Source organism: Vigna unguiculata, chromosome 9, assembly GCF_037176805.1.
Source record: "Vigna unguiculata cultivar grain cowpea cultivar isolate G323 ecotype 2 chromosome 9, ASM3717680v1, whole genome shotgun sequence".
NCBI lineage: Eukaryota > Viridiplantae > Streptophyta > Magnoliopsida > Fabales > Fabaceae > Vigna > Vigna unguiculata.
Genome location: NC_140800.1, coordinates 24,401,155 through 24,425,326, shown reverse-complemented (window position 1 = coordinate 24,425,326; position 24,172 = coordinate 24,401,155). Strand labels below are relative to the sequence as shown.

The 24,172-nt window shown below is 36.9% G+C and overlaps 1 protein-coding gene across 1 annotated transcript; it reads left to right on the top strand.

Moving 5' to 3' along the window:
• Positions 1 to 8,357: 8,357 nt before the first annotated feature.
• Positions 8,358 to 9,224, top strand: LOC114163555 (uncharacterized). The gene is made up of 2 exons (XM_028047860.2): positions 8,358 to 8,717; positions 8,805 to 9,224. The coding sequence occupies exons 1-2, from the start codon at positions 8,358 to 8,360 to the stop codon at positions 9,222 to 9,224; spliced, it is 780 nt and encodes a 259-aa protein (XP_027903661.1).
• Positions 9,225 to 24,172: the final 14,948 nt, after the last annotated feature.

Below are 24,172 nucleotides of genomic sequence, written 5' to 3'. Positions count from 1 at the left end.
ATAATAATGATAATAATAATAATAATAATAATAATAATAGTAACTATTTTTTTTGAATTAATTACTTCGATGTAATGATAAATCAACAACAAAAGGAATAAAAAAATGCAAGTAATTGGAATATAATCATGTAGTAAATATCAATAAAATGGGTGTCTAACTATAATAATATCCCGTATTGATAAAAATAATAATAATAATAATAATAATACACAACTACATATATAAAGATTCATGGTCTCCTATTTTATTTTTACAATTATATTATCTTAATTATTATTTTTTAAATTTAAATTATTATTGCTAATAAAAAAAATTAGTCTTTAGTTCTATTATTTTACTAATTTTAGTAACTACTTTTTTTAATTCAGCTAATTACTCGGATGTAAAGATAAATCAACAACAAAACAAATAAAAATGCAAGTAATTAATATATAATCCATAATAGATAAAAGTAAAATGTGTATCTAAATACTACAATTCAAATAATAACACTAAGACTGATATTAATATGATAATAATAACACTAATATTATTTAAAATAAAAATACAAATAATAATAATTATTATTATATTAATATTAATACTAATGCTAATTATTATTTTTTAAATTTAAATGATTATTTATAATAAAAAATTACATTTTAGTTTTATTATTTTACTAATTTTAGTAACTAGTTTTTTGGATTCAACTAATTACTCAAATGTAAAACAAACCAACAACAAAGCAAATAACAATGCAAGTAATTAAAATATAATGTCGTAGTATATAAAATAAGATGTGTATCTAAATACTATAATCCAAATAATAAAAATATAATCTTGTGTCAAAAAGGAAATAATATTAATAATACTAATATTATTTATGATAAGTATAGTACTAATAACCGTAAATAATAATAATAGTAATAATACTAATAATTTCACTACTAATTTAAGTATTAATTTTCGTATTATAGTTAATAATTTTTCTAATTACTTCTTTACTCATAATAATAATAATAATAATAATATATAATAATAGTAATAACTATTTTTTTTTTTGAATTAATTAATCCAATGTAATGATAAATCAACAACAAAAGGAACAAAAAACTGCAAGTAGTTGGAACATGATTATGTAGTAAATATAAATAAAATGGGTGTCTAACAAAAATAATAATATCCTGTATTGATAAAAATAATAATAATACACAACTACATATATAGAGATACATGGTCTCCTATTTTGTTTTTATAATTATATTCTCTTAATTATTATTTTTTACATTTAGATGATTATTGATAATAAAAAAATTAGTCTTTAGTTCTATTATTTTACTAATTTTAGTAACTATTTTTTCTAATTCAACTAATTACTCGGATGTAAAGATAAATCAATAAAAAAACAAATAAAAATGCAAGTAATTAATATATAATCCTAGTAGATAAAAGTAAAATGTGTATCTAAATACTACAATTCAAATAATAACACTAAGATTGATATTAATATAATAATAATAACACTAATATTATTTAAAATAAAAATACAAAAAATAATAATAATAATAATTATTATTATAATAATATTAATACTAATACTAATTATTATTTTTTAAATTTAAATGATTATTTATAAAAAAAAAACTACATTTTAATTTTATTATTTTACTAATTTTAGTAACTACTTTTTTGGATTCAAGTAATTACTCAGATGTAAAGACAAACCAACAACAAAGCAAATAAAAATGCAAGTAATTAAAATATAATCTTGTAATATATAAAAGTAAAATGTATATCTAAATACTACAATCCAAATAATAAAAATGTAAGTAATTAAAGTATAATCTTGTTTCAAAATTAAATAATAGTAATAATACTATTATTATTTATGATAAGTATAGTAATAATAACCGTAAATAATAATAATAATAATAATAATAATAATAATAATAATAATAGTAATAATTTTACTAATAATAATATCATTAAAACTCATAATAATAATATTATTAGTAATAATAAATTTTTCTAATTTTTTTTCAAAATATATAAAGAGATTAATATATTATATATTGATATTATAAGTAATACTATACTAATATTTTTACTACTACTAATATTATCAATAAATTTAACAATAACAACAATCATATATAATCATAATATTAATATATTATATGTTAATATTGTTGATAATACTAATAATAATAATAACATCAATAATTTTACTATTACTAATAATGTTAATAATTTTTATAATAACAAAATATAATAGTAATAATACTAATAGTAATACTAATAATTTCACTCCTAATTTAAGTATTAATTTTCGTATATTATAATTAATAATTTTTCTAATTAGTTCTTTACTCATAATAATAATAATAATAATAATAATAATAATAATAATAATATTATTATTATTATTATTATTATTAATAATAATAATAATAATAATAATAATAATAATAATAATAATAATAATAATAATAATAATAATAATAATAATAATAATGTTAATAATACTAATAATAATATATAATAGTAACATATAATAATAATAATAATTATTATATTAATATTGGTTATAATTTTATTACTATCACTACAATTAATATTTATAATAACAATATTATTAATAATTACAAATAATAATACTTATAAAAATATTACAAATAATAATATTACTTATAGTTGAAATCATAAATAAATGAAAAAACAAAACAAATTAGTTTTTGTAGGATTCGAACCAGGATCCTTTTATTACACAGTTTTAAAATGACGAAAGAACTAAATTTTATGACACTTGTCAATAAAAGAAAATGAATAATGTAGTAATTGGTGGTATCTTCTTTTCTTAATATGTAATTGATTGTACTTCAATTGTGGTAAGTTAGATTATAACACATTCTTTTAAATTCTTAAAAAGAAGAACAAAGTGGTGTATCATTTCATTTAAATTTTTATTTTTTATTACTTGAAAATAATTTGTAATTTTATTGATAATTAAGAAAATATTATAGAATAAAATATTATTATAATAATGGTTGTGGTAATCATAATATATCAAATTTGATGTATCATTTAATTCTATTTTTCAATGTTTATTACTTGACGTTATTGCATTACATTGATTGAATTTTATGTTCTAGTTATATCTTTTATCTTTTTACATATTTAAAAGAATAACTTGTTATATCTTGAAAGAAAAAGAAAATCTTTTATCTTAAAAACACAAATTGATAAGTTTTAAATGATTTTTAATTGAAATCTTGTGCTATAGAAAAAAAATTTAATAAAATATTACTAAAGTATCATTTTCTAAAATTTAAAAAATAAAATTAACTAAAAAGCTTATAGTATAATTATATTTCAAAAATGAGAAATATTTAAAAATAGATAAATATTTTAAAAATATTTTAAACTAAAAAATAAAAATAAAAAAGTTACTTTATTATTTTATTGGATAAAAATTTTAATTGTTTTAATTGAAATCTTGTGATATAAAAAGAAGATAAGAAAAAATATTAATAACATCAAGTTTTCTAAAAATCTTAAGGAAAAAATATTAAAAAAATAGAAAATTTAAATATCTTATAATAGAATTATATTAAAATATGAGAAAAAATTAAAAGATACAGAAGCATTTTCAAAGTATTTTAAATCAAAATAAAGAAAAAGTATAGTTTTTAATTGTTTTGATAAATTTTTTTAGTTTCATAATGGAAATATAATATAATAAAAAAAATAAGATAATCAAATATTAGTAAAATTATCATTGTCTAAAAAATAAAAATTATAAATATATAGAAACATTGAGAAATATTCAACCATAAATACATATTTAAAAAAGCATTTTAAATTAAAAATATAAAAGATTATTATTTTTTATTAAATTTGATAACATTTTAAGTTTTCTAATTGAAATATTGTACTACAAGAAAGTCCTAATTACTTATGACTGACCAATTATTTAAAAGAAATTACTCTAGAGGTGTTTAAGCGTATATATTAGTCTTTAAAATGCTATATTTGATTTGTTCTTTGTTAGGCTACGTCAATAATTTATTAACCTATTTGTACTTCAATTGTGGTAAGTTAGATTATAAAACATTCTTTTCAATTGTTAAAAAAGAAGAACAAAGTGGTGTATCATTTCATTTAAATTTTTATTTTTTATTACTCAAAAATAATTTGTAATTTTATTGATAATTAAGAAAATATTGTAGAATAAAATATTATTATAATAATGGTTGTGGTAACCATAATATATAAAACTTATTCATAAAATAAAATAAAAAATACCAAATTGGATGTATCATTTAATTTAATTTTTCAATGTTTATTATTTGACGTTATTGCATTACATTGATTGAATTTAGTGTTCTAGTTATATCTTTTATCTTTTTACATCTTTAAAAGAATAACTTGTTATATCTTGAAAGAAGAAAAAATTCTTCTATCTTAAAAACATAATTTGAGAAGTTTTAAATGATTTTTAATTGAAATCTTGTGCTATAGAAAATAAAAGTTAATAAAATATTACTAAGGTATCATTTTCTAAAATTTAAAAAATAGAATTAACTAAAAAGCTTATAGTATAATTATTTTTCAAAAACGAGAAATATTTAAAAATAGATAAATATTTTAAAAATATTTTAAACTAAAAAATAAAAATAAAAAAGTTACTTTTTTTATTTTATTGGATAAAAATTTAAATTGTTTTAATTGAAATCTTGTGATATAGAAAGAAGATAAGAAAAAAATATTAATAACATCAAGTTTTCTAAAAATCTTAAGGGAGAAATATTAAAAAAATAGAAAATTTAAAAATCTTATAATAGAATTATATTAAAAATGAGAAAAAATTAAAAAATATAGAAACATTTTCAAAGTATTTTAAATTCAAAATAAAGAAAAAGTATCTTTTTTAATTGTTTTGATAAATTTTTTTAGCTTCATAATTGAAATATAATATAATAAAAAAATAAAAATTATCATTGTCTAAAAAATAAAAAATATAAATATATAGAAACTGGTAGGGCCCAATTGTTTCTGCCCCATTATTTTTTAGGTTGTCCAATCTTATGGGCCTAAGGGGGGTTGGCCAAGTTCGATTTCTACCTAAAGTGCCTAAACCCTAACTTGTGCTCACTTTTCGTAAAAATAGATCCCTCACTTTTCTTTGAGGTGTTGCTGCCGCCTGTGCTAGGGTTCCATACTGTGCCCAGTCTCACGTTCAACTTGACCGTTTTGGCTCACATAAGTACTCCCAACCCACACTTTTCGATCTCTGGTCCTGTTTCCGTGTGCAGTGTTAGAGCTTCGGTATTAAACACCCTCTGTTCGTTTTTACAACTCCGTAATCTTCTCCTAGGGCTGTGGTGTTTCGTTGTTCGTTGTCGAGGTCTTAAAACTAGCTCATTCCAGGTAAAGGAAGCTAGGGATTTTTGTTCAAGTCTATTTCTTGTATGGGTTGTCACTGTTTATGTTTTGTATGAGTATGGTGCCTTTGTGAAATGTTAAATGCATGTATAGTGCTGTTTAAGGTGTGGTTGGATGACTGTGCAGGGTGATCAGTGACGAGACCTGTCTGTCTCGCCCAGGCGACTGGGCCTCGCCTAGGAAAGACTTGCAAAGACAGACCTAGACTCGCGCTCGAGCTCTTGCTCAGGCGGAGAGCTTTTGTTTGAGCGAGACACCATCTCGCTCAAGCGAGAGAGGCTCGCCTAAGCGAGGACGAGTGGGGGTTTGAGGTTTGTGCGGTAGGCGTAGCTCAGGTGAGGAAGCCTTTCTTTTGGGCGAGGGACATGCTCACCCAGGCGAGTAGCGGCTCACTTAAGCGAGAATCCGCGGGCCTCGCAGGGTTCCCTAATGACAGTCTTGCCTAAGCGAGACCCTGTGGCTTGAGCGAGACTAGCACGTGATTTCTTTATGCAACTAAACCTTTTATGTTGTTGGGGCCTTAATTGTATGTTTGGCTTTTTATGCTTTACCTTGGGTATGAACTGTATGAATTGAGTGACCTTGGGAATTATGATTCATGAGTTTTAATATGAGTTGAGCATGTTGATTGTATGAGGTGATTCATGGAATTTGAAACGATGGGTTTGGTATGGCTTTGACATAAGATATGAGGGAATGTGGATCAATGAATGTGGCATGGTGTTGGTAGGGAATACACTCCTACATTGGTAATTTGTGAAGGATGAGTGGGATGGATTCAATATGAAACACAAGTGAGAATGGAATTGTGAAGGTTGACGTGATATATATATATATATATATATATATATATATATATATATATATATATATATATATATGTATATACCTATGCATGTTAAATAGTATTGGTTTGATTATGATTGGTATGTGTCAGTGTGTAATTCCTTGGAGCCTTTAGATGAGACTTTCAGGGTCGCGCTTTAGTGGTCGGGACATAATTCCATGGCCCCTGTTAGTGGGTGATCATGGTGGTGCCCCATCTATATGGTCTGGTAAGGATTCAAGGTAAGGTTGCATCCTAACACTCTAAGAAGTCAATTAGTCTCACTTAGAGCGGACTGACTCTTGTGGTGAGAGTAGTAGGAGGCTTGAAACTCCTTAAGGGCTAACCTTGTGCGTGAGGGAATTGATTCATTGTAACACTTGTAACACATAGCTCGGGGGTGAGCAGAGGTATCCACCACAAGTGCAAGCATCCGCTGAATTCAACTAGACTATATGTATCCGGATGAATCGAGTCAGAGTCTAGTGTATTGTTGAAATGTCAGAACATGTTTGGATGATATATGAAATGCTTGGATTGTGTATTGACATGTAACTACTTGTTGAACTGTTTTACTCTAGCTTACCTTGTTTGTTGTATGGTTGTCTTGTATGTGGCTCTTCCCTTTTGCGATGATCATCAATTTAATTGATGGGAGCAGATGTGCGAGGTCCTTGCGGTCAACAAGGGAACGGTAACTCTGCTGCTTAGCTATCTGGGTTGGATTTTCTATTCTGAGCTTTCTTTTGGGGCCACGACCCATGTATTGTCTGTCCTTTAAACTTCCAATTTCATTTCAATTAAATTTTTGTATCTATTTAGTTTGATATCGTTGTATGCCTTGGTTTATCGTAAGGAGGTTTATGGAAACTCTAAGACTGCGCTACTATACTATTTTGTTGTGACATTTCCTTCAATTACGGCTATTAATTAAATGGGTGCTATATTTATGGTATCACAGCGGTCATTCCTTAAGTCTGTGGACTTGGATGTCCGCTTAGCTTTCTCTATGTCTTTTTGAGTGTTCTGGTTAAATTTCCTGTCTTATCAAACCTAACCAACTGATTTTTTGTGAGCCAGTGAACTATGACACCTCCTCGTAGGACTCCACAATCCTCTCAGGGTGACGTACCCGATATCGCTAGGGTAATAGAGGCGATGGTGACTGCTATGACGCAACAAAGCATAACTATGATGCAACAGCACGAAGCATCTATGCAGCGACAGGCAGCGTCGCTTGAGCAACAACAACTAGTGATGCAGCAAATTGAGGCTACTAGGGTGGCTGCTGAGGATGCCCATCGGCAGCACATGGAGGCACTCCACCAACTGAAGGAGAACAGGGCGGTTGCCCCTGTGTTTGGCTCTGAGCCACGACCACTACTCAGGGAGTGGAGTCTGGAAGACTTCCTAAAGCATCATCCAGTGAAGTTCAACGGGAATACTAGCCCGGATGCAGCCGATCAGTGGCTGAAGGACCTTGAGAGAATCTTCAATGTGAAGATGTGCCCAGTAGATAACAGGTTGGCTTTTGCAGTCTATATGCTGACCAGAGAAGCTAAACATTGGTGGATTAGTACGAAATCCATCATGGAGGAAAAGGGAGAACCAGTCACATGGGAGGCCTTCCGGGGGAAGTTCCTCTCGGAATATTTCCCTGACAGCGTCAGATATGCCAAGGAGGTGGAATTCCTCCAGCTCACCCAGGGAGGGAAGTCAGTAGCTGAATATGCTGAGAAGTTCAAACACCTCAACCGTTTCTATACCTTGCCACTCGACTAGGAGTGGAGATGTCGCAAGTTTGAAAATAGACTCGCGACGACATTCGCTTGATGGTAGCACCCTTATCCATCAAGGATTTTGCTGCTCTGGTGGATAATGCAGAGTAATGGAGAAGATGAAGAACGAAGTGGACGGTCAGAGGCCTCAACAGTCTCAGAGGGTAGGGGGACAATCTGGGTCCAAGTCCAAACATGAGGAGCGGAGGCGACCATATGACAGACCTCACCATCAGCCTCAAGGGTCTAGGAGATTTTCTCCGCAGTAGGGTCGGGTCTAATGCTATATATGTGGAGGTCCCCACTTGAGGAATGCTTGCCCACAGATGAAGGGTTACCGTAGATGCAACAACTGTGGCAAAAAGGGCCACTTTGGGAAGGACTATCCCACTCTTTCTAGGGCAGCGACATGCCCTCCGGTTCAGACCCGTCACCAACACCAGCGGAAGGACAGAGGCAACAGGCCTCAGGCGACAGGCAGGGTGTATGCCATGACCGGAGCAGGGGCTGCAGGCTCAGGTAATCTTGTTATGGGTCGATGCATGATAGCTGGTGAATCTTTGTATGTACTGTATGATTCTGGAGCGACACACTCTTTTGTGTCAATTGATTGTGTGGAGCGTCTGGGTTTGCCGGTGCGCGAGCTGCAATCCAAACTGACAGTATCTACCCCGGCGTCGGGTCTGGTCAGGACGTCGTCCTTGTGTGCTAGGCTTCCGGTGGAGGTAGAGGGACGCAAATACAAGGTAAATCTAATATGTTTACCTCTACAGGAGTTGGAAGTGATCTTAAGGATGGATTGGCTCTCTACCAATCGCATTCTAATAGATTGTCGTGAGAAAAGATTGTTGTTCCCCGACTCTGAGGAGCTTGAGTTGGTGTCTCCTCAGGGAGTGGTGAAGGAGATTCAGGGTGGCGCGCAATGCTTCATAATCTTCGCCTGTATGGAGGTTGGGGAGAAGGAGGGAACATCGGTCATACCACTGGTGCATGAGTTTGAAGACGTATTACTGGATGAAGTACCAGGGTTGCCTCCCAATAGAGAGGTGGAGTTCTCTATTGATCTGGTACCAGGAACAGGCCCGGTGTCGATGGCTCCATATCACATGGCTCTGGTAGAGTTAGTGGAACTCAAGAAACAAATAGAGGAACTAATGGACAAGAAGTTCATCCGACCCAACACTTCGCCTTAGGGAGCACCAGTGCTGTTGGTGAAGAAGAAGGATGGGAGTTCACGCCTGTGTGTGGACTACAAGCAACTGAACAAGATGACTATCAAGAACAAGTACCCCCTTCTGCGAATTGATGATTTGATGGATCAACTGCACGGGTCGGTAGTGTTCTCCAAGATAGATCTGCGATCAGGATACCACCAGATTTTGGTGAATACGGATGATGTACAGAAGACTGCCTTCCGATCACGGTACAGACATTATGAGTACGTGGTGATGCCGTTTGGTGTGACCAATGCCCCGGCAGTATTCATGGACTATATGAACAGGATCTTCAGACCGTTCCTAGATAAGTTTGTTGTTGTCTTCATTGACGACATCCTTAGTTATTCCAAAAGTCGGGAGTAACACGCAGAACACTTGAGGTTGGTGCTTAGTGTCTTGAGGGAGAAGCAACTATATGCCAAGCTATCTAAGTGCGAGTTCTGGATGGACGAGGTACAATTTTTGGGGCATGTGATATCCATACAAGGTATAGCTGTGGATCCAACAAAGGTCGAAGTAGTGGTAAAGTGGGAAAGTCCTAAGTCTGCAACAGAAATAAGAAGCTTTGTGGGTCTATCCGGCTACTATAGGAGATTCATTGAGGGATTCTCCAAGATAGTGGCGCCTCTGACACTGCTTACTCGGAAGGACCAACCCTTCACTTGGACGGACTAGTGTGAGGAGGGCTTTCAGGAGCTAAAGAGAAGGTTGACCAGTGCTCCTATATTGGTGATTCCTGATGTTGGAAAACCATTTGAGGTTTATTGTGATGCCTCTAACCTTGGGCTCGGCTATGTACTAAAACAAGAGAAGAAGGCAGTGGCGTATGCTTCAAGGCAACTTAAGGTTCATGAGAGAAACTACCCCACTCATGACTTAGAGTTGACAGCCATAATGTTTGCTTTGAAGATCTGGAGGCATTACCTCTATGGTGCCCAGTTTCGTGTATTCAGCGATCATAAGAGTCTCAAGTATTTGTTTGATCAGAAGGAGCTGAACATGAGACAAAGGAGATGGATAGAGTTTCTGAAGGACTATGACTTCGAGTTGTTATATCAACCGGGAAAGGCGAATGTTGTAGAAATCTTAGCAAGGTGTGGAAACTTTGACTCATATAGAAACAAGGTATGGAAACCTTGGCAAGGTGTGGAAACCTTGACTCACATAGAAAGAAGGTGTGGAAACCTTGACTCACATAGAAACAAGGTGTAGGAACCTTGACAAGGTACGGAAACCTTGACTCATATAGAAACAACGTGTGGGAACCTTGGCAAGGTGTGGGAACCTTAACTCACATAGAAACAAGGTGTGGGAACCTTGGCAAGGTGTGGGAACCCTGACTCACATAGAAACAAGGTGTGGGAACCTTGGCAAGGTGTGGAAACCTTGACTCACATAGAAACAAGGTGTGGGAACCTTGGCAAGGTGTGGAAACCCTGACTCACATAGAAACAAGGTGTGGGAACCTTGGCAAGGTGTGGAAACCTTGACTCATAAGAAACAAGGTGTAGAAACCTTGGCAAGGTGTGGAAACCTTGACTCATAAGAAACAAGGTGTAGAAACCTTGGCAAGGTGTGGGAACCTTGACTCACATAGAAACAAGGTGTGGAAACCTTGGCAAGGTGTAGGAACTTTGACTCACATAGAAATAAGGTGTGGAAACCTTGAATCACATAGAAATAAGGTTTAGGAACCTTGGCAAGGTGTGAGAACCTTGACTCACATAGAAACAAGGTGTGGGAACCTTGGCAAGGTGTGGAAACCTTGACTGACACAAAAGAACCATGATGATTAAAATTATGTATATTACTATTTTTCATTTTTTAGATAGAAAGATTCGACAACCACTCATATGAATGCAGATGGTTTCGATTCGCAAGAGTGACAAGAATTTTTTCATTTCATGAAAAAGAACTATGATGCATGTACGTGATGCATGATGATTAAAACATGTTATGAATTTTTCTTTTTGAGCATTTAGATGATTTATGTATGCATGAATATGCTAATATGATATATGCATGAATATGTGGGCATGTATGTGACTTTTTTCTTTTTGAACCAAATACTATATAGAACCTAATTTTTCTAACACATGTTTGGATATTTTTTGTTTGACAATTGATGTCATGTGTATGAATGCATGCACATGCTAACACCTTGTATGAATTTTCTTTTTATGAATGCATGAGTATGTTGATGCTTATTATGACCTTTTTTTTTTACATTTTACATTATATGTGCATAAAAATGCTGACATATGCTATGTATGATTTTTTTTTAACATTGATTATGATGTGCGATAATGATGTTATGTTTATTTCGAGCATGCATGGTGAATGATAATGTTCGCATGACTTGTGGATTTTCTTTTTAAACACTAACAATATTAGTTTATGATGCACATGTTATGATGTTTTTTTTACATGAACAAAATTTGAAACTTTGATGTATGAATTAATGAATGTGTACCACACCTAGCCAAACTCGACCAAATAAGTAAACAATGTGCACATCAAGGCAGCCAAGTATCCAGCCTAGGCCGACTTAGCCTAACTTATACCAGTCTTGACCTAAACTAAACATCTAAAGGGACAACCTACACCAGCATAAGCCATCAAGACAAATAGCCGGCCTAGACCGACTACTCTAGCATATCCGCTAAGTTTAGAACCTAGGCCGACCACTCTAATGAACTCAACATAATGGAAGCGTCCGCGTCCAATAAACCTTAAGGGCCTGGGTTAGGGCCTTGGCCCACTCACAAGTCCTATCTAGAGCCCAAGTCAAGGCCCAGCCGATGGAATGGTCAAACGTCATTAATGCTCTACAAATACACGTGGACCCCATCATTTAAAGGTACGCATTCATTAATCACTGATTTGACTCTCTGAGAACTTTGACTTACTTGAGCTTCAGAGATTCTTCTGCAGGTAACCCCTCCTGGGTTCAAGCTGACATGTGTCGATTAGAGAGAGGCCAACGACTAATGGACAAAGTCTTCAGCCACCTAACAGGACACTGTGTCGAAGTATACGTCGATGACATGGTTGTCAAGTCCCCAAGCCATCATCAACACTCTGAAGACCTAACAGCAGTGTTCTCCGTGCTGCGCCAATATAACCTCCGCCTAAATCCCGACAAATGCGTATTCGGCGTCGACCGGGGTAAATTCCTTGGTTTCATGTTAACCCAACGCGGCATAGAGGCTAACCCTGAAAAATGCAAGGTTATCATCGAAATGCGTAGCCCCACTACCGTCAAAGAAGTCCAACGTCTCATTGGCCGTCTCACAGCCATCTCTCGCTTCCTACTCAAACTAGCTGAACAAACTCAACCCATAATCCAACTCCTAAAGAAATCCACTCGGTTCACGTGCACTGATGATTGTGAACAGATGTTCCAAAAACTCAAAACAACCTTAACCTCACCGCCTATCCTCCACAAACCAGACACCAGCCAACCCCTGCTGGTATACATCACGGCCACCGACTATACCGTCAGCGCAGCGCTTGTTCAAGAAGTAGAAGTCACACAACATCCTGTGTATTTTGTGAGCAGAACACTACAAGATCCTGAAACCAGGTATCAGATGGTAGAAAAACTAGCCATATCCCTGGTCCACGCAGCACGCCGCCTTCGCCCATATTTCCAAAACCATACCATAACCGTTAAGACCGACTACCCAATCCAAAAAATATTACAAAAGCCGGATCTAGCCAGACGCATGTCATCATGGACCGTGGAACTGTCAGAATTCAACATCCGTTATGAACCCCACAACCCCATCAAAGCCTAGTGTCTTTTAGACTTCGTCAACGACCTACAACAAACACCTATTGAGGATCAGTGGACGCTTCATGTAGATGGCTCCTCAAACCCAAGGGGTGCCGGTGCCGGCATCGTCTTAGAAGGCCCCAACCACATCTTCATCGAAAAATCCCTTCACTTTGCTTTCAAAACGTCAAATAACCAAGCCGAATACGAAGCCATCCTCGCCAGCCTTTCCCTAGCCCGTGAAGTCGGCGTCAAGAAGTTAACATGCAAAACCGACTCCAAACTCACTATAGGTCATCTAAATGATGAATTCCAAATCAAAGACCCCATCCTCCTACAGTATTAGCATCTGGTCCGTGCGGTTATTCAATCCGCTTTCAAACAAGTCCGTGTCGAACACATCCCGAGAACCGACAACGTCAAAGCCGACATCCTTTCCAAATTGGCCAGCACCAAGCTCAAAAACCATAATCGATCCCTACTACAGCAAACACTATCCACACCTTCCATCACACACACTTGCCAAATATTAACCCACACCCCAACTAACAACGTCACCCCCTCCTAAACCCAAAACTGGACCACCCCCTACATTCAATACCTCAAAACCGGCAACCCCCCTCTCGACGCGGACAAAACTTGGCTGGCTAAGGCTGCCAGGTACACTATGATAGGCGATGACCTCTACAAACGCGGATACGGCCAACCCCTACTTAAATGTGTCACGGCAGAGCAAGCTCAATATATCATCAAAGAGCTACACGAAGGAATTTGTGGTTATCATTCCGGTGCACGCACCATGGCTACAAGAGTTCTAAGAGCCGGATACTTCTGGCCCACTATAGAAGCAGACTGCCAGGATCATGTCAGGAAGTGCAAGCCATGTCAGAAGCACGGCAACCTTATTCATCAGAAATAGGAACAATTACACCACATACTATCCCCATGGCCATTCGCTAAATGGGGAATGGACATCCTCGGCCCCTTCTCACCCGGCAAGGGGCAAGTAAAATTCCTAATCGTAGCCGTTGATTATTTTACCAAATGGATCGAAGCCAAGCCGCTAACTACCATCACGGCCCAGCAAGTCCAGCAGTTTGTGTGGAAGGACATTATATGCAGATATGGTGTACCACATACCATTATAACAGACAATGGCCGACAATTCATCGACAAGGAGTTAGCCAAATTCAACACCGGCCTAGACATCAAACACATCACAAGCTCTGTAGAAGACCCCCAAACCAACGGGCAGGCAGAGGCAGCAAATAAAGTCATCCTCATAGAGCTGCGCAAAAGGTTGGATACCGCCAAAGGCCAATGGCCTGAAGAAATAATAGAAGTACTATGGGCTTACAGATGCACCCCCCAATGATCAACAAACGAATCTCCATTCAGCTTAGTCTACGGCGCAGACGCCATGATACCGGTAGAAATTGGCAAACCATCCCTGCGCCAAGAACTATACGACCCAGCCCGCAACCACCAAAACATGGCCCTACATCTCGACCTCCTACCCGAACTCAGAGAAAAAGCCCAAATACGCAACCTAGCTGCCAAACAACGAGCTGCCAGGAAGTACAATGCGAACCTACACCCACGATCATTTGTCGTCGGGGACCTAGTATGGAGAATAGCCAGCAATGCTAGAAAGAAGGATGGCAAGTTCTCCGCCAATTGGGACGGTCCATACCGCATACGAGAAGATGTTGGAGGGGGAGCTTATCGTCTAGAACAATTGTCTGGGGAAGAGATTCCCAACACATGGAATATATCCCACCTCAAGTTCTACTTCAGCTAAATGTGTATTTTAATCAAACAAAAACTTGTAACCCAGGGTGTACTCTTTTTCCTCACTTGGTCTTTTTTCCCTAAGGAGGGTTTTGGCCAAGTAGGTTTTAACGAGGCACCCCCCCTTTTGATAAATAAAAAGAAGGGTTCCCTACTTTACGACTCTCTATGTGTTTTAACTCGTGCTTAATTCGTTTAAGTTCCCCACCCTTACCACAAGTAAGCGGCCTGGGTCGAACACCCTTAACTCGTGCTTAATTCATTTAAGTTCCCCACCCTTACCACAAGTAAGCGGCCTGGGTCGAACACCCTTAACATACAATCGCTTACGCTATACATAACATACACCACAAATCATCAAAATCCGATATACACAATAACATACAGAAATTAATCGCATTAAGCATAAACGCGAAGAAATGTACCAACGCAACGAACATATTGTACCAGTTAATACAGACATAGGCTCAATAATACTTTTACATCATTAAGAAATCAATTTCCTATTCTGCTGAATCATGGGCCACCTCTGCAGCATCATCCACCTTCCTCTCCTCCTCTGCCGCCTTCTCTTCCACCTCCTCATCATCCCCCTCGTCCTCCTTCACCAACTTTCCGTCAACTATGTCCTTATTCACATCGAACTTTGAATCCGTGACGTCCACATCTTGATGGAAGAAGGCCGCCTACCGCAACCCCTTCTCAAAACCATTTATGTGCTCCTGGATAATGCTGTTCTTCAGATCATCAAGTTCCCCAACAGGCCCATCATACTTGTCCCTCAAGTCCTCATAGTCCTCCTCCAACTCCCTTATACGCTTATTCAGCTTTTCCTCAGAATCCAAACAACGCACCTTCCATGTTGCTAGCCTTTTCCTCTCCGCTTCCCAGCCTTCTTTCTCCTTTTCCAAAGCCGTCTTCTCCTCCTCCAACTTATCCACCTTACCCTGCAACTCCCCCACCTCCTTTACTTCCCTCATATAAAGAGACCCCACACGCCGGCTCATAACTAAGGCCTTGCTCCCAAACTCGATCATTGTTCTCACAATATGCTCCGCGTCCATGTTATCGATAGAATTAACAACGGTATCCGGGAGGGTGATCGAAATATCCTTCCTAACGGATATCTCCGGCAATTCGATCAACCCGGCTTCAGGCCCCTTCTCCCCACTAGCCGACCCCGCCCCGCTAGCCGTTCCAAGAAGAGCCGCCCTTATCTTCTTCACATCTTTGCCCTTCCCGGGTCGAGGCGGAAGCTCAGCCTTCCTTTTCGTTCCGCCATGTACGTGTACCTCCATCACCGATTCCTGTAGGTTGGGAACATTAGCTTTCCCAGCCGCCTTGGCCTTAGCGGCCATTTCCTTCCTCAATGATTGAAAGAGCGCCAGATTCTTCTTGCCAGATTGCGCCATATGCCCTGCAATAACACATCACGACTCAGATCAAAACAACTTAGCATCATTAACACAGCTTAAGCAATAAACAGATACCTTCAATATCTATTATCGGGTGCACCGAATTATAAACCCTAACTAGGCCCTTAGTGGGCAACTTATCGACAAACTTCAACAACATCCCCACCACCTCCTTATCACTAGCCGACAACTCCTCTATTCCCATGTCTTTATATCGAGAAGGATTGCTGGTCCAGCTAAAGGGAAACTTGGTACTCCCATCCGCATTCAAAAAGTGAGATTTACCCCCTTCCTTGACGATGACTTTGAAGTACCCATCCTTGAAATGCTTGAAAGACTGGGAGAAGGCATCCAGTCTGCTGATGCTAGGGCGACTTATCAAGGATAGCCAAGTAGCTGGGCACCGAGGTCTAGTATCGTAAAAATACAAGAAAGCGTAAGGAGTGGGCTCCAAGTATAAAGACTGGCACAAGATGCGGAAGGCCTGCAAATAAGCCCAACTGCTCGGATGCAGCTGTGTGGGTGCCACATTCAACGCCCGCAACACGTCCATAGTAAAATCGTCTAGCGGCAATCGTACATGAAGTTGAGAGAAGTGGCACATGTACATGTAGAAAAACTTTTCGGTAGCCCCCTCCTGCCCGTGGCATACCCGGTCGATAGCGTTGACCCTCTTCAAAGAAACAATGCCCCTACTGACACCCTTGGAGATAACAGGTGTGCAATTCAACCAAGAGTTCAGTAAGCGGGACCACCTGAACAGAGACGACTGATCATGAACATCACCAGCCACCCACCCATAGCCGCCTTTCGCCGGCCAGTTGCTCTCCTCCAACTCTTCGGGGGGATCCTCCCGAACCTCCCTCACAACCTCCATTGACATCCCACTTGTACCAACCACAGAACTCGTACCCTCGTCACGAAGCCGCCTATCTTTACTCCTCTCCGACTTAGTACTCTTGCTACTACTAAACGTAGACATGCTATTAGTACTAGACATACCTGGTTTTGTTTTTTACGAGAAGATGTCGGTCGAAAGTGAGGACTAGTCGGACAATATTACGTGCACAAGATCTCTGGATTCAAAATTCTCTCAAATGAAACAAGTAACCCCCCATCTGTTTTCAAACCCACATTTATAGTCCACGATCCCAAACGACGAAAATCTTCCCGCCAAAATAATACCCCAGACCAATCGACACCATCATTACGAAGGATATGACACTTCAAAACGACGGCGCCAAAACTTTTTCAATTTGACCAACTGACACCCCTTCACCTACCTTCTGACGGTTACAACTTCTTAGCCTTAACACAGTTCACCACACTTAGTTTATGATGCACATGTTATGATGTTTTTTTTTACATGAACAAAATTTGAAACTTTGATGTATGAATTAATGAATGCATGATGAAAATTCCTTTGTTTGTTAATTTTTTCTTTTCTAAAAAATGAATGATGTATGTATGACTAGATATGAATCTATGCATGAAGCATACCCTTGTGTGTTTTTCACCTTTTACATTGTATCAAACCTATTTCACTTGATCCCCAATTTGTTGTTATTTTTAGATTTATGGAATCCTTGTGTTTTGATTTTTTTTCCTTTGAAAAATATTCTTTGGTCTAATAAGTTTATTGAGAAACTCTTTTCTGTATCCTTGCTTTTTGAACACTATTTGAGTGACATACATGAAATTGCCAAATCTCTAAGAAGAGATTAGATGAAGTAATTGACTAAAGAGTTGCCCCAATTTGATAGGTAGGAGTTAACTTCAGGACATGAGGTGTGTCTGGGCTTGTCCCAATTATTAATAAAAAAAATATGGAGACTTCAAAATTTGCCCCAATTTGAGGGTATAGATTGGTCTCGAGGTGCAAATGAGCTTGCCCCAATTGTTGATAACATGAGAATATTGAAAATAATGGAAGATTTCATACTAGTTGCCCCAATGTAAGTTTGACAATCAAAGTCAATAATTGTCCAAATTCAAGATATCCGACTATAATGTAGGAACAACAAGTAAAATGTCTCTCCAATTTATTTCAAGGTGAGAATAATGAGTAATGGAAGGAGAAAGGTAGATCAAAGTTTAGGCTCAAAGCAGAAAATATGATAGGAAACAAATGAATAATGAGAGAATGAAAGGGCATGACCTTGATTTAACTTGACTACTCGTGCTAATTTTGATCTCTATGGAAACATGTCAACCAAAAATAATCTGCCCCAGTGTTTGAAAGCAAATCTTTGAACACTTTTTCAATCTTTTTTTTTTGACAAACCTCTTAACATCACAATATTTTCCTCTAAATTAAAGTTTTGGAAAAACAACAACCAATCATTGATTTGTGTGAACTTTATTAGGCTTGTATTGTGGCCAAGGCTGAGGGATATAAAAAAAATGGATAATGAAGGCTCAAAGTAAATGGTATAAAGGTTATTTAAAACAAGGGTTTTTATTGGTGAATTACAAGTCAAATGAAATATATGCAAACATTATGTTAACTTCAATGGAAAGGTGACCCTTGTTCAAGGTAATTAGAAAAAAAAATTGAACTTTTATAGGCTCAAAATGGGTACAAAGGAATGTCATTTTTTCATGATAAAGAAACATGGCCACACATCATTTCAACTCATGATTGTTTTAATTTCAAAAGCTTTAATCCAAAGGGGGAAAAAATTCAATCACATTAGAGGTTGCCCTTACTTTGCCCTTACTTTTTTTTTGTATTATTTTCTATTTTTTTGTTGTCTTACTTTTTGCCTAGACTACCCTTTTGGGTTTTCAGTCTAGTAGACTTTTCTTCATTTTTTCCTTTTTTTTTGTGTTCAAAGACTTACTTCAATTTTAATTCATTTTAAGGCACATGCCCCTTTATGATGATCCTCCATGGAATACAAAGAAAAGGTTTATTGGAGAAAGGTGATGGGAAATGGGATGGGAAAGGAAGTGAATTTGAGCAATTCCATGTACACATATAAGAGCAATGTTTCAAAAGGATGCCACTTTTCATTAAAAAAAATATCCAACTAATTGATTTGACCAAAGAATAATTTATTTTCTCCTTCTTTTTTCACCTTTCGCAAGATTCCATAAATTTATTAACAAAAAATGGGAAACAATTAATTTTGAATTTATTATAGTGAATTTTTTTTTCAAGATGTGGTGTTGATGCATGTTATATGTTATGCAAAGTGACATGAAAATGCAAGATGCTACAAATTTGGAAACTACCTATACACATGCATGTGGGTGTATGTATGGTATGTACTATGCAAGGTGACATGAAAAAAACAATGGGATGAATATTATGCGTTGTACATTGTGACATGAATCCAAAATGGATCCATGCTACGTGTCAAATGAATGTAGAAATGTTATTTACCTTAAAACTATGTGCATGGTACCATGCATGGATGAAGACCAAAATATGTATGTAATGCATGTATGCACCTCAAGAGGCCCTTATTTATACATTGATGCAAATATGACACAGTTAAAAATTAACTACTTAATTCTATAAAAATGAAAAGATTTAAAAAAATAAAGAAATAATGCATGCTCCCTTTGTGTCTTAGAAGGTGTAGAGAAAATGGTCTATGGGCTTTTATATTATTCTTCCAAGGATAGCTCTAAATTATTTCACAGGCCTCTAGAGCTGAAGTCAACCTCAAGACATGATCCACAACGATAGGCGACCTAACAGATGTGGCATGTCAAGAGGAAGTAAACTCTAGATGAAATCTTCCTAATAGTCAAGTAGATCCGATATCTAGCATAACAATCGTTGGACCTCCACTCCTTACGGCTAACTCACGTCTGGGTATAGGACCCCAATAATAAAATGAATGCACTAGCCTACCATGTGTAGTGTGTAAATGGAGCAACCTAAGACTACTTAAACCCACACATGCAAAATAACCAGAAAATTCCCAGACAGATTGATGAGCGAACCTCAGCGAATCTTCGGTGGAAACTCCTCGCAAGGTCGTCAATCGTCAAACGTTCGGTGGAAATCCACCAAATCGGCAGCGGAAGACGGAGTTCCAGTGGGGAACTCTCACTGAAATGGTAACTCGACGAGGTTAAAAACCTATTCTAGGGATAGGGTTGAGCTGAGACAAAAGGGGAAATAACACTCTCATTCATCAAAGCTCTATTACAATGAAATGGCTTGCCATTTTATAGCTCGAATGGCAATCGTGTGAAAATAGAATAGAAGAGAATGGATGCCATCTAACAAGAATCCTAACGGCAAAGGTGCGAGGTGCGTGATTTGTAACCCTAGCAAAGGGTGGCATGCGTGATGGGGAAAACCCTAACACAGGATGGAATGCGTGATGGGAGAAGAAAAATGAGGAACAGGATTGATGCGTTGTTCTGTGTTGACGGCAAGGGATGGAACACGGGTTGAAACGCAGGAAACCCTAGCACAGCACTCTAGCACAACACTCATCATGTGAGGATCATGTTTGGGCTACAAGTGGAGACACGCATTTTGGTGATGATAGTCTTGGTTGCAATTGGGCTGAAGCGGCCCAACCTGCTGAAACACATTTGTTGATGTTAACGGAAAATCATTTGGTTGCCACTTGTAGGATCGAGGCTCACGCGTGAAGATGTGTAGATGAAATAGTCACACGTGAATTTTGGTATAGAGAAGAATTGGTCTCCAACCCAATAACAGCATACTAACGAACAAGGTTGACGCACACGTTAAGAATCGGGCCACTTCCAAGATTAAGTCTGAAGCCCAAAAGAAGGCCTCCATATGTGATAGGGAAATGCATGTGCTGTTTGAGATTGGGCAGCAGCAAGGCCCACAATATGTATGCTCATGGAAGATGGTTAGAAAATTGGCTGCATTAAAAAATAACCCAATTTAGATAAACATTTATTTAATAACAGAAATAAAGAAAATAAAAAGAAATAGGCTTAGCCAATGGCCCAAGCCATGAGGCCTTAGGGTGATATTCATCATCCCCTCCCTCTTTAAGAGGATCTGTCCTCAGATCTAGAAGGTTGATTAAGGCCCACAGCATTAAAAGTTGGATTCCTCCTGGATCAAAAATATATCTACAGTAGTCATCAAATAAGATTTCATTAAAATTTTGGATGCCATGCAGAGTGAATTTTTTTGTCCTCATAGTTCCTCCTTCAGTGGCCACTCAATTTGTTTGTCCTCACAGTTCCTCCTTCAGTTCTACCTTCAAGAGAAAGGTAATCACATACAAAGTTGCCAAATTAGTGAGCTTCAAGCCAGATGAACCAAGATCACTCACGGTCTTCCACATAAGAATAACAAAGCAGAAAATCAAGAAAAGTTCAAATGGAAGAATTGGACAACATCAAGTGATAGAATTAAATGGACAAACTCAATTGAATAAGAAAGAAGGACAAGCAATGAAAAGGCAAAGCAACAAAGGATAGCACACAAAGTAGAACCTAAGGAATGTGTCTAGAACAAGATTAACAAAAGTAAAATCAAGAAGACACAAAACAAACAAGTTGAATCATACATGACAAGATAGATGCAGTTGGAATGAATATATATAGAATTAAAACTCAATGAAGCTCCCATACTAGCATAGTGAGCAAGTGAAAAGGGCTTCAAGAGTATTTAAAGGAGTTGTGAAATGCACTATCATTTTCTTTTCACTCAACAGGCCATCAATTTTTTTTCTTTTCCAGATTTCTTAATCTATTTATATCAGATCACAAGGCCATACAATTACACACTGTTATATTTTGAAATAAATTTGCTACAATTCACAACTCAAAGTTCAAGTTCAATTTCATTCAGCTAACAAAATGCACAGTCATGTTCAAAGCAAATGACTCAACTTAAAATTTTTTTGAAAGAGACTTAAGGAAAAACAGAGTGACTCTCGGCCAAGAATAGAATTAGGCAACAAAAGTTATGCATCAGATTCACAGTAGCATATTAAATCAGAAATGCATTGCAATACTGCAGACTTTGCATCCAAAAATCTGGCCACAAGTCAAATACACAATCAACTCAGTAAAACACAATGACATAGCCTAAACAAGCAATGCAGAGGTATTAAATTGTAGTGATATGATAAGATGCACACTCTAGGCTAATCACAGAGTAACAAATTGTGATTAAGTAGACACACAATTAAACCCAATGAAGTTGCCAATATCAACAAAGATCATCATGATTTTACTTCAAATAGTTGGGATATGAATATAGCTAGAGCACACAAACATCAATCACAAGAAACCAGATTGACGAGCAAGATTATGCTAAGCACAAATAACCAGAAAAAAAATGTGACTTAGCTTTCAAACAAGGCAGCAAAGATTCAATAGAAGCACTAAACATGATTGGAAATAATAAGCAATGAACTGATGCAAACAAAGTAGCAGAGAGTCAGCCTATGTGTGGACCAAAACCAACTAGAATTCCACTGAAACTATCTGAACAGAGCAGATGTATCATCAAAGCAGTGGAAAACATGACAATTTGGCTAGCACAGTCATTGGCAAGCACATGAATGGAAAAAACAACACAGGAACACCAACAAAAAGACAGCAACAGCACGAATTAAGATGAATCAGTGGAAAATGCACTGCCGAAAAATTGCTATTGATCTACTAGCAATTAAAGAACTCCAGAACATACACATGAAACTACGCATTCGAATTAAAACATATACTGAACAGTGACGAAACAACAGACAAACACAATTTAGGTACACATCTATGGAATCAGCCACATACTAAGCAACTAACATGACCTAAGACAAAACATGATTCAGAAAAAATTAAAGCTAAGTAAGAAAACAAAATTAAACCTAAGACATGCAATGAGCGGCAGATTCAGAGAGCTAAACATGAAATCATCACGGTATTGATTTAGAAAACTCAGGACAATTAAACTTGAATCAATTTCAACAAAAAAAATCATCATGGCACAGATTCAATCAGATAAAAACAAACTCAATCAGCGCACGAACAAGACGGAATCGAACAGAAAAGAAGAAACAAGAACAGAGATACTCATCTTTGAAGACCTCCATGCTCCAAGCTCGAAACCGGAGCTCTGATTACCACATGATGAGCGAACCTCAGCAAATCTTCGGTGGAAACGCCTCACAAGGTCGTCAATGGTCAAACGTTCGGTGGAAATCCACCAAATCGGCAGCGGAAGACGGAGTTCTAGTGGGGAACTCTCACTGAAATGGTAACTCGACGAGGTTAAAAACCTATTCTCGGGTTAGGGTTGAGCTGAGACAAAAGGGGAAATAACATTCTCATTCATCAAAGCTCCATTACAATGAAATGGCTTGCCATTTTATAGCTCGAATGGCAACCGTGTGAAAACAGAATAGAAGAGAATGGATGCCATCTAACAAGAATCCTAACAGCAAAGGTGTGAGGTGCGTGATTTGTAACCCTAGTAAAGGGTGGCACGCGTGATGGGGAAAACCCTAACACAGGATGGAATGTGTGATGGGAGAAGAAAAATGAGGAACAAGATTGATGCGTTGTTCTGTGTTGACGACAAGGGATGGAACGCGGGTTGAAATGCAGGAAACCGTAGCACAACACTCTAGCACAACACTCATCATGTGAGGATCATGTTTGGGCTACAAGTGGAGACATGGGTTTTGGTGATGATAGTCTTGGTTGCAATTGGGCTGAAGCGGCCCAACCTGCTAAAACACATTTGTTGATGTTAACGGAAAATCATGTTGGCTGCCACTTGTAGGATCCAGGCTCACGCGTGAAGATGTGCAGATGAAATAGTCACACGTGAATTTTGGTGTAGAGAAGAATTCGTCTCCAACCCAATAACAGCATACTAACGAACAAGGTTGACGCACACGTTATGAATCAGGCCACTTCCAAGATTAAGTCTGAAGCCCAAAAGAAGGCCTCCATGTGTGATAGGGAAATGCATGTGTTGT